The sequence below is a fragment of the Parus major genome, chromosome 3, assembly GCF_001522545.3.
Source record: "Parus major isolate Abel chromosome 3, Parus_major1.1, whole genome shotgun sequence".
NCBI lineage: Eukaryota > Metazoa > Chordata > Aves > Passeriformes > Paridae > Parus > Parus major.
The window spans coordinates 67,877,286-67,896,600 of record NC_031770.1 but is presented as its reverse complement, the minus strand read 5'-3'; the positions used below and the strand labels follow the sequence as shown (position 1 = coordinate 67,896,600).

Here is a 19,315-nt window from a genome sequence, read left to right as displayed (position 1 = left end):
TCCTTCAGTCAGCCTACAAATCTCAACTTGCAACTTTCCTTGTTTTCATTTCCATATTTTTTATTTTGCTGCCCAAGCTGTTTTGAGTGCCCTCAGCACACACACTGCATGCTAGGTACTACTATGTAACCATTCACACCCCTCCTGGGTGACTCACTGGTGTGATACAAGAAATAAAAGCTCCAGAAGTAATAAACTACTAGCAAAACCAGATCTCTCCAAAGTACCACTGTCTTCTGAAGTTTCACAGGAACTTCTTTTCTGTATTTTAGTATAGACTAGAGATCCCTCAGGGCAAGACCCAAGTTATTTATGACATAATTAAACAAACAACAGCATTATACTAATTCATCCTTCAAAGAGATACCCTGAGATAGTGATGCATATCACTCACCCAAATCTCCAAACAATATGTCATCTATCAAAACCAGGTAGCTGTCAGTTGAGGTAACTTCCCTGTACCACACACACACAAGTCACTCAGCAATCTGGTCCGTTCACATCAGTGTTTTCCACTATGAACACAGGGTAATTTAAGCATCTAATTGATGTTAATTTATCTAATATATTTGAGGCAATTCCGTTGGTATTTTCTTTAAAACACTTCAGCAAACACCAGCTTGGCAGTTAGCAGCCCAGTCTGCATAGTGGCAGATGTGAAGCAGGCCCTAAGAGTCTGCTCCTGCCACCATGGGATTGTGCCAGAACCCTGCAGGGAACAGGGGCATCACAAGGCTCCATCCCCAGCTCCCACTGGAGCAGATCCCCTGGGATGCCTCTGTCTCAGCTGAGGCAGAGCTCCAGAGGGAGGGAACCATGCAGGAGTCAGTCTGCAGAGTGACACTGGCCTCACACTGAGAGAAACCATGGTTCAGGCACTGGGACACCAGTGCCTGAAGCTGTGGGAGAAGGTGAGCAGACCATGGGACATCATGGAGAACAAACAGAACACAAACAAGGTCACTTCAGGGATGCTGAAAAGATTTCTAGTGGACTGGGTGGTAAACTATTTGTGTCATTCCTCAGATCTGCTGCTGAGGAAGAAGGAAGAACTGGTTGGGGATATGATAATCAATGGCAGCCTTAGCTGTAACAACCATGAAACGGTGGAGAAACAAAGACAAGAAGCAGAGGTAACCAGCATGGTCAGAAGCTGGAGAACCTGCTCCAGGAGAGGCTACCGAGGGACATGTGCATGTTCAGACTGAAGAAGAATCTATGAGCAGCTCCCCCAGTACCTAACCAGAGGTAACCACAATGACGGAGCTAGGCTCTTACAATGGCATACAACAGGAGAGCAAGAGATTACTGGCATAAACCAAAATGAAAAGTTGTAACTAGGTATAAAAAGAAAATTATTTGCTACAAGGATGATTTTGCAGTGGAACAGGTTAACCAGAGAGTGTGAAATCTTCGTTCTTAGGGGTTTTCAAGTTAGACAAACCCCTTAACAGACCAGGCAGAATTCAAACCAGGCACTGGTTTGAACAGGAAGATGAACATAAAGCCTCCCAGGGTCTCTTTTGACTGACTCAATCTGTCTGCAATTAGTATTTTATTTTGGACCAGGTTTTTGGTTTTGAAATGGATCTGGTTTTCCTCACTTCCGATACTTCAGCTTTTGCTGCAGAGTTCTCCTTCAGTCCACAAAGTAAACTCCTGCACTGGAGGATTCCAAATGGAAGTGGAAAGCAATAAAGAAATGGGAAATGGAAGTTTATCTCAAAAAGTCAGGTGTCCATTCATTCTCCAAACCTCTTGCTGTATATGGTAGCTGAATAAACAGGAGTTATTTGAAAAAAAAAAAACCAACACGGTGAGTCCTTAAAAGTGTTGGTTCACCCAAGAGAATACTCAAACTGAGATGCCAGTACAACACAGTATTTTTTAATTCTCCAAACAAAGGCCCACAGAGCATCTCCAAAAACTTCTGTAACAGAAAAATGCCTGCCAAGAAAGTCACCTCTGTACTCACAGGAATGACTTAACACTATTAACAGAGGGACACTGTTTCCTTTGCAGTTCAATATATGAGCCAACCATGATACCTCCCATGCACCTCAATGCTTTAATTCTCCAAACAGCTGGGCACTGAGGCTGATTGTGCTTCTGGAACTTACTAGAGTGGAAAGAGCCTGGCTACCAGAATTTCCTGAACATGGAGCTTCGTAAGGCATCAGGAGCAAATGATTTACAGGTTATGCACAGCACAGGAGTCCAGCTTTCTGCTTATCAAGCCACACATTTCATAGAAGCACCTGGACATGTAACACCCTGTAAGAATGCCATAGATATTTTATAGATGGGATCATCCGCTACTACTTCAATGACAAAACCCCAAAACTAGCTGGTCAGCTGACCATCCTATCTATTATAAGGCTACTATCCTTACAGAACTTGCAGGCAAATGTCTTTCTTACAGGACAACTCACCAATGGCCTTTGTATAATGTCTGGCCCCAAGTAACAGCTCTGGAGCTCTGTACCAGAATGTCACCACAACTGGATCCAAGTCTGCCAATGGCTTCAAAGGCGAGTTAAACAATCTTGCAAAACCCATATCGGCTGGGGAATGAGGAGAGAAAATGAGATGAGTATTTAAATTTTAATACAAATAAATCAAAATTCAACAGTACTGTCATAAACAATTACAATAACTGCTCAAAAACATTAAAAATTACAAATCAAAGTTTCTAACAAAACAAAAACTACTTACAACAATACTGGACCAAATTTTTCTAAGGCTAAATTCCATTTACTTCATTCCTAAGACTATGAAGGCTAACATCTGATGTGTTTTCATCATGGTATTGTAAAACTTTACATAACACAGATGCCTGCTCATTTTTCAGAAGCGTAACAGAAACTTGGTTAACCGAAGTCAACAGTAGTAGGTTTTTAATGTACATTTTCTCCTTTATTTTTACACATGCTTACAAAACTGAGTCCATGCTCACAAAACTGTGACTGCTATATATTTACCCAAAGTGCAAAACTAAAATGACTGCAGGATAGATGGCTTTGCACCATTTTTCAAGGCACGCCTCCTACATGATTTGGAGGGAAGAGCTCCAGAGTCAGCCAACATGCACTGTTATGGAGGTGTATTTTAAAACTAAGCATTCATTCTATAGAACCCAAAAATTCTCCTTAGAATGAGAGCCTGGTAAGTAACACTAAGAATTGAAAGAGGACCAGTAAGAAATGCTAGATGGGAAAATATAAAATTCGGTGTACCGTCAAACACACACATTTTAAACCCAATTCAAATCTGAAACTTCTCTTTTATACACAAACTTGAGTATTGCCACATGATTTATTTAAAAAAGGTAATATCCACATCACTAAAACTGAGAAGGTAATTAGATTTTGGATAAAGACCATCATAGCCACATATGTCACTCACCTTAGCACCAAATAACTTTTGTGTAACAAACCTTTGTGTCTCTACAAACATGTGCAATAATGTTACTTGTATTTTTAAAAAACCAAATCCACACCAAAAACAACAACCTCCCCCCAAAAAACAAAAAAAAACCCAAAAACAAAAAAAAAAAACAGTACCAAAAACCCACACCCCACAATTTATAAGTTACAATGCTAACTTATGCTAACTAATCATAATAGAAGTCAAAAGAACCCTGGTCATTACCAGTATTCTCTGTACTTATTGCTTTTTTGTTTCATACAAATGCTTTTATGCCTCATCCAATACCCTTGGCAAGTTGAGAAATGTCTAATAATATGTTTAGAATTTCTTAAGTCTGTAAATTCAGTGAATGAGATTTAAAATTTAACTAGAGGTTGTAAATACATACACTCAAAAAATAATGAGGATCTGTTTCTATCTTACACAGAACCTGCTTCTATCTTATACATTTTTTTATTATAGTAATCTCTTAGCTGCACAATTGAATTTTCTCAAAAAGTTTACCTATTTTGACTCTTCCTCTTTCAGGACCTTCCCCCATTACCAGAATGTTTGCTGGTTTCTGGAAAACAAAAGAAGAATTTTTAGCTGATCAGCCTTTAATGATTATTTTTGAGAATAACATTACATACACTTATTTTATAATGAAAACATTTCTAGAAATATCCTTAGAAGTCTAAAATTACCTTTGTCTTGCTGACATTTAGTTTTTATCTCTAGTTACCAATTTCACAATTAGAAAATAGAAATATACTTTGACATTTCACAGTAAGAAATGCCATCCATAATTAAATGTGCATTTCTATTGTTACTAGAATAATTATATCCACTGGAGAGATTTTCTTCTAGAGGAAAGTTTTATATTAGGTTAACTTTTATGCTACACATCAATAATCTAGCAAGAACCACTTTTGCTGGTATAACTTATTTAAAGTTATAGCCAAATCTCAGTATGCAAGTGCATGGTTGAGAGTCACTTTTGTTTTTATCCTATATAACTACAGTTTTAGAACTGTGCTTTAGTGTACAAATTATAAAAATCACATGGGCAAAAGCACTTTTTGTCCCACGAAGTTGATTTCATGCCATGAGAACTCTCTTGAAACAGGAGTATTCACACACAGCTACAACCCAAAGGCTTTTGACAGTGCAGACAGCAGCTTTACAAGTAGAACAAAACCTTTATAAGCATTTTTGCAATCTATTTGTTTGCAACCAGCTGTTTGTGAACACCACATAAAATCTGCACATGACATCGCAGCAATTGTTCTGCAATTAGGATCAAGGTTCCCTCAGACATCAATAGTCATTCCTTGGAAGCTTTTGCCCTATTGTGTTAACAGCTGTAAAAAAGTAAACAAGACTGAAAACATTAAGTGATTTGAATGAAGAGATGCATAACAAAGCTTCAAAGCAGAATTTTTGGAATGCTCATCTAAACAATAATTGTATTTAAATCCTTAATGTCTGCAGAGGGGTTTGCTCAAGCAGGATTTGTTCAAGAATCTGAAAAGATGTGCAGAAAACAGATGTCAGAATCTCACTTAAATTCTCAGTTCCTTGCTGCTATTTACCTGAAATGAGACACTCAAACTAGAGTTACCAATTTAGCTCAAAATTACACATCTTTAGCATTTTTGAAAAAGCAAGCAAAGAAAGAAACAAATAAAAGCACCCTACCTCACACCTATGCTTTCTTCTTCCCCCAGGAAGCTGCTCTTCCCACCCCTCACCCAATGTTAATATTGTTTCTTCCCTGACTCCAACCATTGTCTCTCTTTCCAGATGCCTCTTTTATTCTCCCTTTTTAATTTGTAATTCTCAATACCATTGCTGACTTTTAATTCCCCAACATATACTGGAACCATTCAAGAGGCAATATGCACTTCCTTCTTGGAAAACACAAACTATTTCAATTGACCTTGAGCAAACACTCACCAGTAAGTATAGGAGAAAGATGATGCTTGCTCTTAGCTAATATTTAATGATAATAAAATCAACACCTCAAGGCAATTGTTGAACTCTGGTTGCACATTTATGTATTACCCTGCACTGAATATTCCGGAGAACACACTAATCACTTGCTGCATATTCAGTAACCAGGCAGCAAGAGATGAATGCAAGTTCACACTACATTTTATCTCTGTTAGGAATCATATGGATACAATTGTCCTAACCAAGAGAGCAAAACTCCAGTTTTCTTGATTAAATTCTTCCTAAACTTTTGCCTAGCAACTTTGATTCAGAGTTGAGTATGATGAGCTTGCTGGATTGATGCGCCAAAGCCAATGGTATGAGGTTCAACAGGGCAAAGTGTTGGGTTCTGCCCTTGGGCCACAACAATCCCATGCAGTGCTACAGGCTGGGGAAAAGTGGCTGGAAAGTTACAGCTGCAGTCACTGGAACAAGCTGCCCATGAAACTGGTGGAATCACCATCCCTGGATGTGTTAAAAAAGTGAGAATTTGGCACTTGGGAGCATGGTTTAGTTCTACATATGATGGTGTGAGGTTGGACTTGATCTTAGAGGGATTTTCCAATCTTACTGATTCTGTGAATCAAAAATACCTCAACAGACCTTTACATTCAGGCTTGGATTTTAAGCACTATAAAAATGCATTTATTTGTCAAGCGAAGCATGATGATAAAAATGTTATTACTGCACTGATTTATAGGTCAGGTTGTTTCTAATAAAAGAATGAGGTTGTAAGAAATAAACATTATAATTCCAGAAGATTTACTAAGATAAAAATTAAAATCTAAGCAGAAAGGATTTTCAAAACATCTTACAAAAGCCATAGTTTCTCTCTGACAATACAAAAATATTCTCCAAGCAGCAATTTCTTCATGGAAAAAAAGGCTCCCAACTATTTTATCTGCTGACAAAATCCACAATATTCACAGAATATTTCAGGTTGAAAGGACCTCTGGAGATCAAGTCTCAAAGGAGGGTTAATTACAGCAGACTGCTCAGGCCTGAGCCTAGCTGGGTTTTAAACTTCTCCACAGATGGAGATTTCACAACCTCCTTCTGAAACTTCCAGTACTTGACCACTCTCACAGTAAGAAAGGTTTATTGATACACTGTATTTACATCTACTGCCTCCTACATCTACTGCCATGGGATAGCACTGCAAGGAGTCTGGTTCTCTTTTCTTTACTCACACTCATTAGGCACACACACACATTGGTAAGACCCTACACAAGCCTTCTCTTCTTGAGACTAAATAGCCCCAGCACCCTCAGCCTCAGAAAGACTCCCCAAAGCCCTAGAAGACTTACTGGTCCCATAAATACAGGAAATACACTAGATTAGAATCTATGGAAGCAAGAGACTTGTCTATTTATGTATTTTTAAAGCCAGAATGTTTTAGAGAGATGCTGTTCTGACTAAAATTTAAATCTGTTCTAATATGTAATCCACTGAGGATCGAAACCCTGCTTAGGCAGCCAGCAGAGAAACAAACTGCTTTATAAACTTAGCAGATGTCATGTTCATTAGTTCTTGTGAATCCCTCTGAGAAAGTCAGGGGCAGGGGAAACAGGGAAGGAATAACATGGGAAACAATTAAAAACTTATTTCTAAAAGAGCAAGGGCTTCTCCTGAGGCACCACCAACAATATGAAGACAGCATGGATTTCATGGATGGCAACCTGAAACCTGAAGGATCCCCACTGTGTCAATAACATCCTGCATTGTGGCACCTTCCTGCAAGGTGAGAAGTCTTGGTTCCAACCTGCTCCTTAAGTAACAAGAAGCCTACACCTTAACTTCTTATTTCCCACATGAGCAAATTAACTACTTGATTATCTACTAATCAGCACTTTCTGAGTTCCTCTTGCTAATCAGAGCAGTTTTGGCTAGGAAAGGTTTTTCCATGTACATATGCTAAACCTGATGAGACCCATCTTCTTGAGATGGAATAGATGATATCCAGTTCCTCAGCCCATGAATTTTTATTTAATAAAAATAAACAGCTTCAGAGAAGCTTAAAATATAGGTCAAATACAGTTTTATGTAATAATGGCTTGAATATTGTAAAACTCTCCACAGAGTCTTAACAATGCACATACCATGGTGAGAGAAACACAACCCTCACAGAGCAGTAGTGCTTGGCTAAACAAGTGGCACCAAGGCAGAGCAGCAGAAAGTCATATGCTCAGGTATGGAGGAAAGATTTTGGTTTACTTCAAAGGGAGTAATTTGGCATCAGAGATCCTCAGGAAAATACCTTATGAAGGTTTCCATCATGAAGAGAAAGGACGTGTTAGTTCTACCTTAGTAACCGCTGAAAATGTAGCATTTAAATATCAATACATTTTACTCCAAGATAGTCACTTAGCTGACAATAAAAGTACTATTGTAGTAGTATAGTATACTATAGTTACTGGACAGCTGCAAAAATTAGATTAAAAAGCAGGACTTAGAAGTCCCACATCTCATGTAAGTTCAGGCTATATGTAAGTCATAAGCACCAGTCTAGTTCTTGACACAAATCCTACTGCTAGCCATTAGATGAAGAAAACAGGGTGTCAGCTGGAAGGAACCATCAAGAACCAAGCAGCAGCTGAAAGACCAAAAGCTGGCACATACTTAGAGTAAATTATGTGTCTATTGAAGAGGACAGAATTTTAATAAAGGAAGTTTGAGAATCCATGCTTAAAATCGTTAACTAACTCCTCTAGAGTAAAGGGTGAGATGGCCCAGCAAGGAGTATACTTTTCTACCAGTTACATCCTAATTAATACTCTGTTTTCCTCATATTCTCCCCCCTTGCTGAGAACACAAACACCAGCTGAGAAGCAAAGTGATGCTGCTGCATCTCCCCCTATCTAGTTGCTATAGGAACAACAGAAACAGTAAGAATTAGGAGCCTCACATTTAATATAAACTATAAAATTGAACAGGCAGATCCCCGCTGAGAAACTCAGTTGAGGTTTGACTGTCTAAAAAATTTTGCAAAAAGAGCAAGGTCAACAACAACAAACAAGTAAAGCAAAAATCTGAAATATTTGCAAAAAGGGAGGAAGATGATGATTCTTTATGAGTCTTTACAATAGGTTCTTTACAAGTAATAAGCATGAATAATAACATTTACTTTTCTACGTTGGTGGGGGAGAGAGAATACAGCAATTAAAAAGATCTTGGTGGGAGAGAAATGAAAATGTTGGACTAACAAGTGTTTTCACAAATACTAGAAGTGCCACGACTGGGACTCATACAGACATCTAGCTGGAGAAACACTTCTAATTTTCATATTTAGACAGTAAAACAGAAGAAAGGTTGAGAGAAAAGAAAATCTATGGTATTAAGATATAACAGCTCAAAACAGGAACAACCACCTAACAATAGATGGCAATATTTCAGGTTTAATGGTTGTTATCTCCTTGAGTACAGCAGTGACACAATTCATAAGAGATTTGGTGCAGAATTACAGTCCTGTGAGAAAATGTCCATAGGGATATACCACTTTCCATACACTATTCTTTATTGTTTATATCCAACCAAATGTGTTTCCCCTTCGGAATGTGTCACTGGACAAAGAATAATCTCAAATTAGGAGGCTTCTATTGTAAAAGAGATTGCAAGCCTTACAGATAAAAGCTCTCCCCACAGTTACTGACACTGCCTTGTGATGAGGTCTTTTCAAGTCTCCCTTATTTAAAAAAACAATTGTAAACAGTATAGTGTTGATACACAGAGATACTTTCATTTCACAAGCTAAAGGAGAGCCGTAGTATTTTTGTCTCAGCTTTTAGCATGCTGCTTCCCAAACAACAAAGGTCCTGAGTGACATGGCAGTGTCCCACTCTGCAGGCACTACTCCAAAGACCACTGAGCCTCTCAGTTCAAGATTAAGAGGGAAATGCTAATTGTTCACTGAAATTTGTAAACAAAGCTTTTGTTCTTCTCATCTGTAAGGAAATGTAGGTATTTTCCTGCCTTAAACCAACACTGTTCAAACTCAGACTTTGTGCTCAGATCAATAAATTGGCATATAGGTATTAATGCTATTGCTAATAATTGAGCTAATTAAATTTAATAAAAAATTAAAGGTTCTTTAAAGATTTTATTATGCACTGCAAAACTCAAAATCATTACCACTTCATTTTAAAATACTTCCATATATTGAAATGCATGCAGGAAAATTGTTATCCCCACTACTCCTTTTAGAAAACAGTTTGGTCAACATTTTTCTCATTCTGAAGCACTAGAGAGAAGTATTCCATATAGAGTAAAGTATCTTCATATCTGCTTCTTTTTAGCCTTACGTACTACAAACTCATATGAGAGTCACTACTGTGATTACATAGGATCATGTTCAGCTTGATTTTTATCAGTTACCTTATCCTTACCTTTGGGTTACAAAAACCCAACCGTATTTCATTACATTTTGGCCTAGATTTGTAATCCATACAATTTTTTTCCACTGTTTCTCTATTTTGTTGCAATGATTGACCTTGAAAAGTAATATTATTAACAAATCCCATCAAGATATTTATAATTTCATTTGAATCAATAATGCAGTAATACAGACATTATCAAATTATCCAAAGGCCAAACATAAAGCTGATTACTACATAACATGATCTAAACAGTCAGCAAAATCTCAAGGCAAACAAGATGCTTTGAAAGGGTAGATCATTCAACTGAACTCAAAACTTATTCAAATCTGAAAAGAGCAAAAAAAATAGAGATAAACGCATTAAGTAAATAAAAGACTGCACAGGAAGCAAAGAGTAGCACAGAATGCTCTTATCCCATCAAGCAGAGTGCTTGTGCCTCTGGGATAACAGATTTTAAAAGGAAGAAAAAAAAAGTTATTTCACAGAAGTAACTGAGGTCAGAGTAGAGAAATATATGTATGTATGCAGACACCAAGATTAGTGAAGGAGGAGGGGCAGGAGGTGCTCCAGTCTCTGGAGCCAACATTATCCTGCAGCCTGTGGTACAGACCATGGTGAGACAGGATGCCTCCCTGAAGCCCATGGTGACCCACAATGGAGCAGAGATCACCTGTAGCCTGTGGAGAAGCCCATACTGGAGCAGATGGATGCCCAAAAGACAACTGTGACACTGGACTTGTGATCTCATGGCAGACCCATGCTGGAGCAGCCTGTTCCTAAAGTGCTACACTTCATGGAAAGAAAATAAAGGTAAAAAAAAAAAAAGGACCCATGCTGGAGCAGTCTGTGAAGAACTGAAACCCGTGGGAAGGACTCGTTGAAGATGATCATGGAGGAGTGTCTCTCATGGGAGGGACACGGCAGTGGAGCAGAGGAAGGACTCCCCTGCCATGAGGAGGAAGCAGTGACAGAACCAACATGGGATAAACTCACTGCCAGCCCCATCCTCCATCTCTCTGTGCCACAGTGTGAGGAGGAGGTAGAGAATAGGGAATAAAGTTAATCCCAGTCAGAAGGGAAGGGCGTGGGGGAATGCGGGTTTAGGATTTGTTTTACTTCTCATTATCCAGCTCTGATTTTGACTGGGAACAAATTCACCTAATTTCCTTAAGTCTGATTTGCCTGTGATGGCAACCGATGAGTGATCGCTCCCTGTCCTTCTCTCACCCCAGCAGCCTTTTTTTTCTGTTTTCTCCTCCCCTATCCAGTTGAGGGGCCTTTGGTGGGCACCAGGCATTTAGCCCGGGTCAAACCACCATAAAATGGTACACAAAATTTTACAGCTAAGCATCACCAGACCGTGTCTTTAAAAAGTCCCCAAAATTCATTTTATTACCATTAGAGGAATATTAGAGACAAAAGAAACATTTAAAAATGCACGGTAACTTTTTATCTCCACTCTTGGTCCTTGTAAAGTAATTTTAAAATGAAACGTACAGAACTGATGAAGAAACGGAAGCACGTGCCACTCTTTGAGAGAAAAAAAAAAAAAAACACTCTTGCGGGATTCTGAGATACAGAAACTGCATATTCAATTTCTGTATCTCAGAATGCTGTCAAATTATGACAGTGACTTATACATTTCACAGCAGCTGAACTGATATGGTCAAAATAGCCACTAAACTCCAGCTACCATGAATTCTAAAAGCAACTACATTTGCAGAATTTACCTGAGAATGATGGCAAAACATTACTAACTATGAGTAGGAATAAACTGTACAGAAGTCAACCCGAAATATTTCTTTGGAATGCCTTAGGTACGGATTTTGGTTAAACACACTCCTTGCTTGTATTCATTATGTATTGAAAGGGGAAATGTGCTGTTTTCATATGGAAGCTAGTTAGCAAAGAAATCTTTTCATGTTTATATACTCTTAGAAAATTTTGGCACAAAAAGCAAAGGTAAGGGAAAGCAGAAAAAACCAAACTTGGGCCACAATGCAACCATAGATCTGCATGTATTCAAAAAAAGGTCCATTAATTAAGCTTAAGGTGATCTAGCCTTCAACAAAAGCAAAGATGTCACTACACAAGCTTCATTACAGACAGATTTCAACAGCCCAAGAATCTGGATACTCATCTGGAGGATCAGACAAAATCATACAGTGCTTTGAGCTGGATAAGACCTCTGGATGTTAACTGGACATTTTGCAGCTCAAAACAGAGCCAAATTTGAAGCTTCATCAGATTGCTCAGTATCACGACCAAGAGAGCTGCAAGACTCCAACACTGGAGGTTACCAAGCCCTTCTGGTGGGCAACACCTGGCATTGTCTGACAAAAAAATTGTTTCCCATCACCTAATCAAAATGTCTCTTATTGAAACAGATCTGTTCCCCCTCCTCCTTCTGCATTTCCCTTAAGAAGGCTTCACCTTTTCCACAACGCCCACAGTTCAAGTCCCCTCAAACCACTCATGCTGCCGAGTTGCAGTGGTAGCACAGCTGACTCTCCCAGAGACATCTCTGTCACCCTGCTGTAACCAATTCTATTGTCCCTTTGGCCGAGTGGCTCCAGAGACACACTTTTAACACCAGAAAAACGTATCTGAGATGACAGCATCAGCCTGAAGTCCAGTGTCTAGAACACACTCACTACAGAAGTATTTTACCAAAGGGAAAGACGGACTTTTCCACTCCTGTCCTCATTTTAACCAAATCACACATAATCACACACAGACGTACATGCTAATTAAGTTGATATTCCTTCAGTTACTCTCATATATAACCACCCTTAGCACAATGAAATCATTGTTCAGGTAGAATATTCATTACTCTGTTTAACTTGATTTTTCATAGGTCAGATGTTCTCTTGAGATGTAATTAAGCATATACCTAAACTAACATTAATTCTTTAAATTCCCCCCCCTCACTTCTATCTAGGCCTTCCCCAGAAATGGCCAGAATGTCCACGCTTCCTTATAAGAACACTCTGCTTCAAAATCCATTTGGAACAATGGTTTCTTAGGCGATTTCAAGAAAAAATATTTGATTTATAAACTCAAGGAGCTTTGGTCATTGTTGAAACAGTAAAAGACTATTCACGAACTCTATTCCCTGGTTAACCAATGGATAATATAGTTGCACTTAGGTAATTGGAAAATTGACTGCAAACACAAGGGAATATGAAATAAGAGAAATCAACACAATGGAATATAATTCTGGGCTGCATAAAAGTTCAGAAATGAAACAGTCTTCCTTTCACACAACATTTCAGGTTTCTTATGATTGACAGGGTGATAAACTAGTGCAAGACAAAAAGGAAGACTCCAGACAACTCCGGATGCTGGGCATTGCTTTGATTAAAACAATCTTCACAATGTACCAGTGTACCAATAGCTTCACCCCAGTCAATGGCAAAGCAATTTAAGTGAAAAAGAAAAGGATGAATAAAAGTCACATTAGGAGAATGCCAAAACATTTGACACAAATTAAATTTTATGTTGCTATGCAACATTATCCAAAGCATTCTGCTGTTACTAGTGCTGCAATAGCATACTTGAACTGAAAATATTACATGCAACCTTGAGAAGGACAAAGAAGGGGGGGAGTCAGAAACAAAGAGAAAAATATGATCATAAATTTTCAATGGACAATAAAGCAAATGTTCAAATAATATGCTAAATTCACATTGTCCCTGGGATTTTCAACACATTGCAGTACACACTCAAGCAAAATTCCCATGAAGCTACCCAGCAACCATCTAGGGCCTTGTCTTTAGACGTTGCCTGGGCTCTTTGGGAGCACCAAGCATAGCACAGGACAAGACAGACTGTCCAACCTTTCCTACCCTGTTTCTGAACAGTGAGATGTGCAGGTCCACCATGCAGGGGAACAGAAGAAAGACTCACCTCAGAATACTTTGGAAGAATGTTCTGCTTCTAATGTATTAACAAAAAAAAATTTTAAAAACACCCAAAAAACAGAAAGGATAAATTTTGTTCTATAAAAGCACAGTCAAACTCTTCCTCTGTTGGGCCTTGAAAAATACATCCTAAATGCCCCAAGATGCTGTGGTCAAGCCAAGTCTTTGCATCTCTGCCATTAAGTTCTCATTACACATTCTTCACATGTAATCTTTACTCAGAATTATAACCCAAAGGCAAATAAATTGAGAAGATATGTGCATGCGTGAAACGTTACAAACACTTCTATTTTCTTCACCTTCTTAAAGGCAAAAGCCAGAAGACAATAAGTCTGACAGAACACTAACATAAGAAAGCCTATGCCTGTACTAACATTCAGACTAGAATTGAAGAGAAGGGGGAAATGACATGATGCAATTCTCACCTGTTCCTTGAATTACTTTGTTTCTGTTACAGCAGCATGAAAATGAGGTACCATAACTGGTAATTCTTTCAGTTGCAGCACTCTATTCCACCACGGCCAAAACCTGGTATTTGTTTTATACAATATTCTGACAACTCCTCTTGATTTAGTAGGGTTATTAAGTCAGGAGGATGAAGCCTCTATCCAATCAAGCAATAAATGACTGAAAGTGAGATTGGTGACACGATTGTAAAACATTTTCTTAATTGCCTTTCACAAAGTATCTTTGGCAGTAAACCTCCAATATCTCCATTCCCCCAAGAGTCTGGCAGAGTCAAATAATTAACAAAGCTTTTCTGACTGCAATAAATAATATACTACCAAATGAATAGATATAAATGTAACCTATTTTCATTACAAACAAGCTTCTGCTTGGATAGCTTAGACTGATTGAATTAGGTTGAAATATTAAAAGCCCTTTAATGGAAATTTCAAAGAAGGAAAAGAATAGGGTAGCATGATTACCTGAAGTGGTTACTTCCAAGCTGAGTGGGTCCTAAAAAGTCCCTTTTTGTCTGCATATGGACATGGGAATATAGCTGAAGGGACTCAGAACTATGGAATACATTTTTTTTTAATTGGAGTATAAGCTTGGCAAGATTTAGAAAAGCAATAAAAACATTACATTTTACAGGACTTTAACAATCAAAGGTTTACGTCTAATAATATATTTTTATTAGCTCTTGTCAGTTTATTACATACATAATTTCGTAGCATCAAGCTACATTTTTTATCCATTTTCACATATGTTGTTCTTCTATGCTCATTTTCTCAAGGATAAAAAAGTGAAATCCCATCTCTTTTCCCCTCCTTCCTCCACGTTGAATCTGAAGACTAAAACTAACCCTTATCTACATGAGTAATTCAGATGCCTGTCATACCATAGCATCAACTTTCTTCTCTGTTTGGAAACAATCTAGATCAGTGATTTAAAATGCAACCCAAATCCTCATACATAGTCTTTCTTGGAGCATCTTGTTAAAGCAGCTCCCAAGTTCCATTATTTGCAGGGCTAGGTTAAGTGTCTGTTTTTCCTCATGCAGATCAGTTTTCAGGTTTCAAGGAGAAATTTTATCACCCTAATACAAGCCTTATGCCTACAGCAATACTGACTGGGATTTAACAGTCCTCCGGACCTTAAAGTCTCAAACTCACCATCCAGTTACCATGTTTAGACAATTTACTCAAGTATCACTTGAGGCAACACAACCCCAGGTGTCTTCCAGTGGCAAAAAAGCAACCACAGACCCCAAAGCAAGCAGACAGAAAAAGTACCACTGTTCAGCTGACACATGCATTACAAACAAAGCTAAATAAAACACAACCTTTGAAACCCATCCTAACAGAAACTTTCTTCCTAGTTTATCACCACCACCTGAGGTTTATCGATCTCAACCCCGAAATTAAATCTCACTTCATCTCTCAGTTCTCAGCTTCCTGTGGGAGATCCTTAGGTTCATGAAAACTCTGATTTTTAAGAAGACAAGCATCAATGGCCAGCTTCTTCAGCAAGAGTTCAGACCCAGACTTGTAACATGAAGTCAGAGAAGTCTTGTGCTCCTAGTTTTCTCTTGGAGGTTTTCTGAAGGTGCTCCTGAACAAGCAGCTATGAAGTCTTTTAAGCAACCAGTAAATGCAGCCAGGTGACAGCATGCTACAGCTATATGTATATAATACTCATTTCCACTGTTATTCAAGAGAGCACTTGTTTCACAACATTAACCAGGTTACAGGAGAGCAGAATCCCCACACCATCTCAATAGCTGTCCTGTCTCTGCAGCCCACATCTCCATTGCTGTACTCCTTAAAGCAGGGTCCCTGGACCGCTGCAGTGCTCACCCCTGAGCCGAAAACCTGCTCACATGCTCAAGGTATTCTGCCACGACCAGGGCTTCAACAATTCCCTTGGATGAAAAGGCACTGATGAGATTTTATGAGGCTGTGAAACTCACAGGAGATACAGCAAAACATTTCTAGATATAATGCTATAGCAGTGTTCAGTATTGGAAAGTTAGTAAAGTACCAACAAGATAGGATGATTCTCTGAAATCTTTCTAGGGTCTTTTTTTGTAGAAGAAAAAGTCAGAAAGAGGTAACAAAGATTATATTTGCAGATAGATTCTTAAGTTATAGTATTCCTACTTGTTTTTTGAATCCTGAGATGTATTCATTACCTGCCATTACTCCTACACACAGATGAGATTAAGAGATACCAAGTAGCGCATCTGCATGTGTTTACATTCATGAGGTCTTGGTAATGATTCTCAATACAAATGCACTCAGTAAAATTTAGAGTAATAACGCATTCCCTTTTTTCTCATTTTATCAGTAAATACGTAGGAAAAGATCTTAATGTTCAGCTGGGATTCAAATTTTTTGAAATTTATGGTGTTCCTTTTGTAGTATAAGCTCCAATCATTACAAATCCAGTGTAACAAAAAAGGTCTAGATGGTCTAGATGTGCCTGAAGAATTGAAGACCTAGCCCTTAAATAAGCACTAATTCAGAATTATCAGCATCTCAAAACAATTTGAAAGCATCTCATCACAACAATTATTCTCATAAATTAAAGGTCATACGTGTTTAAGGTTTTTCCAATGATTAAAATAATTTTCTAACAGGCCAGGCAGCAACAAGCACAAACCCTTTCAATACAGAATGTACTTTCCAAAATTACCATAAGCAACTGAAAGGCACAGATCTGGAATACTGCTATTCCAAACATGAGTGAACACTGCCCACACCACAACCCAATTCAAGTATTGTATTGTTTGTTTATTCAGCCTTTCATGCACAAAGGGCACAGTATCTAAAGTAGTAAAAAACAGCTCCTGCTTTGGAAAACTCGAGTCTGGGAAAGGCCAGTACAGTAACTAACACAGGAGAGAACAGAGAGCAGTGCATGTTGTGTAAGGAAGACACAGCAACTGCACCAACACAGCTCAGGGCTTTGGTTTCAGGGAGGAAGAGAACTTGCAGAACAGTAACCAGAGAGGTTCTTTCAAGCAAAGACTGACACATAAAACATTGACGCTGGGTGGAGCAAGGGACAGAGACCAAGGAAGACCTCTCCAGCCACAGGCATAGCTGGTGAAGGCTGTGAAAGGTGTATAAGAAACAGGGAAAAAAGGGAAAAAGTCTCTGTATTCAGGCTCTGAATACAGAGACTGAAAACCTGAAAATGGTTGAAGAAAAGGAAAACTATTTGAAGTTAAGATTTAATATGCCAATTAAAAATTATGGAGACCACAAATTATTTTTAAGACTCTTGAGTATTTATCCCAGTTACTTAGCTACTGTATGTATAGTCCAAGATTGCTGTTTTCTTGCATTGGAAAAGAAAAATATATCCCTCTCTCAGATGCCACATTATTTACACAGCTTGATAAATATTTATATTTTAATAAGTGTTATTGGAAATCAAACAGTTTCACTTTAAAGAATGACATTTGTAATTGTGTTTTAGTATCAACAGTCAGCCTAAGACAAGTTGGAAGCAAAGGCTTTAAGCAGTATGTACCCTGCCACCTTGGGCATGAGTATTTCTGCCTAACTGTTGATCCAGTTTCCAAGTTTTCATGGAGAAAAACACTTACTTATTCAGAAGTCTTTCCACAGAATACTCACAGCCATTCATTTCAAACCAGGACCTCCAAAACTTCAAAATAAAGGTTCTGCAGATGCTGAGGCAAAGTATGCTGGATGTGAGCAAGGAAGGTTCCTAATTCCACAGCACCATCATTTCAGGGCTGGTAACACTGCTCCCTTCTTTCAGTCTAAGAATCTCTTACTAGCAAGGAGATCGTGTTTGAGGGCCAAAAATTTCACAAGAGTTTAGACAAACCTGGTCTTGAACCTAAAAATTCTGGGCACAAAGAGCTCACACTGCACTTCCACGCTAGTGGGAAGTGCCAGGCCCCTCATACATTTGCTTGAATAACCAAAAGCAGGAGGTTTTCAATGGTATACTTCTCCACAGCATAAATGAGTGAGATGCCACTTAAAAACTGTTCATCAACACATCCATTAAACAGTTACGTTACATTCTTAGTATTTGCTATGGGCGTTTTCACGTGCAGAGTCACATGTTTGGAGTAGCCTTAGATATTCATGCAGCTGGATGAACAAATTAGGCTAAATGAAAGCAGGAGCTGTCAGCACCTCCATCAACATGCAGGTAACTGCCATGGGCATGCTCTTATCATGTGGTATCTTGCAGTAGTCATTAAGCAACCTGCTCCTTTTCATGAAGGCATGAACGTATCTTATATTTACCACACGATACCATTGGTGCTCACAGGCACGCAGAGCGGCTAAAGGGCTTTGAGTTCATACTCCCCATCTCAGCCACAATCCTATCTCCTTCAAGAGAACGTGCTTATACTCTGACCTGCAAGTCTCAGAGCAAGAGGTTCCTCAGGTTAGAGACTACACTCGTAACTGAAATGAAAACTGAGGTGCCAGCAGATCAGTGATGCAATCTCTCTAGATTAATAATGAGTTTATCCACCTGACCCAATATCTTAACTGTGTTTACAAAGCCAACAAAAGATTGAGATGATGACACTGTCAGATGCATGAGTATTCCATTTAGGCTTCCATAATACATATGAAAGCTTTTCAGTCCTTAAATTTAAAATAACCTAGGTAGATAAAGAAGAGTGCTTGTATTGAACGTATTTGATACAGTGACTTGAAGTGTTAATAAAAATGACTACAGTTTATTAAAAGCCGCACAGTATCTAAAGCAAAATGCTAATCTTCTGTCCTAAAAAACATCTTGATTTATGAATGTAAACAGAAGAAAAAAACATGTTTGAGGAAGCAGTGATGGCAACTAGGCCAGAATAAGTTACACAAGAAGCAAGTTGTTTCTTTATTTCCTTTCTTCAGAAGTTTACAAGAGCTTTATTAGGGGGAAAGAAAGTACATTAAATATATCTATATAGTGTAACATACTGCTACAACATGATATTTCAGATTCTTAAAATTTGTTTCTGTAGGATATTGACACTCTTCATTTTTTATTTTACTACCTAATAAAAATGCAAAAGAAAACAACTATGTCAAGAGAACATTTCACGATCACATACATCAGGTATTAGCATTACTTGGCCTCATTAGTGCAAACCAAAAAGCATTTCTTGGCAGG

General features: G+C 38.4%; 1 protein-coding gene across 5 annotated transcripts in view; it reads right to left on the bottom strand.

The window, feature by feature from the left end:
• CDK19 (cyclin dependent kinase 19) overlaps window positions 1–19,315 on the bottom strand; it is a 121,413-nt gene that overhangs the window by 31,714 nt on the left and 70,384 nt on the right. For all 5 annotated transcript variants that reach the window (XR_004496442.1, XM_033512835.1, XM_015622611.3 and 2 more), the window contains 2 exons: window positions 3,934–3,991; window positions 2,433–2,564 (listed from right to left, as the gene is read on the bottom strand). Coding sequence is in view for 4 of the 5 variants with exons in the window: in XM_033512835.1 (XP_033368726.1) it covers window positions 2,433–2,564; window positions 3,934–3,991 (190 nt within the window). In the remaining variant the exon portion in view is untranslated. The remainder of the gene's footprint in view (window positions 1–2,432; window positions 2,565–3,933; window positions 3,992–19,315) is intronic.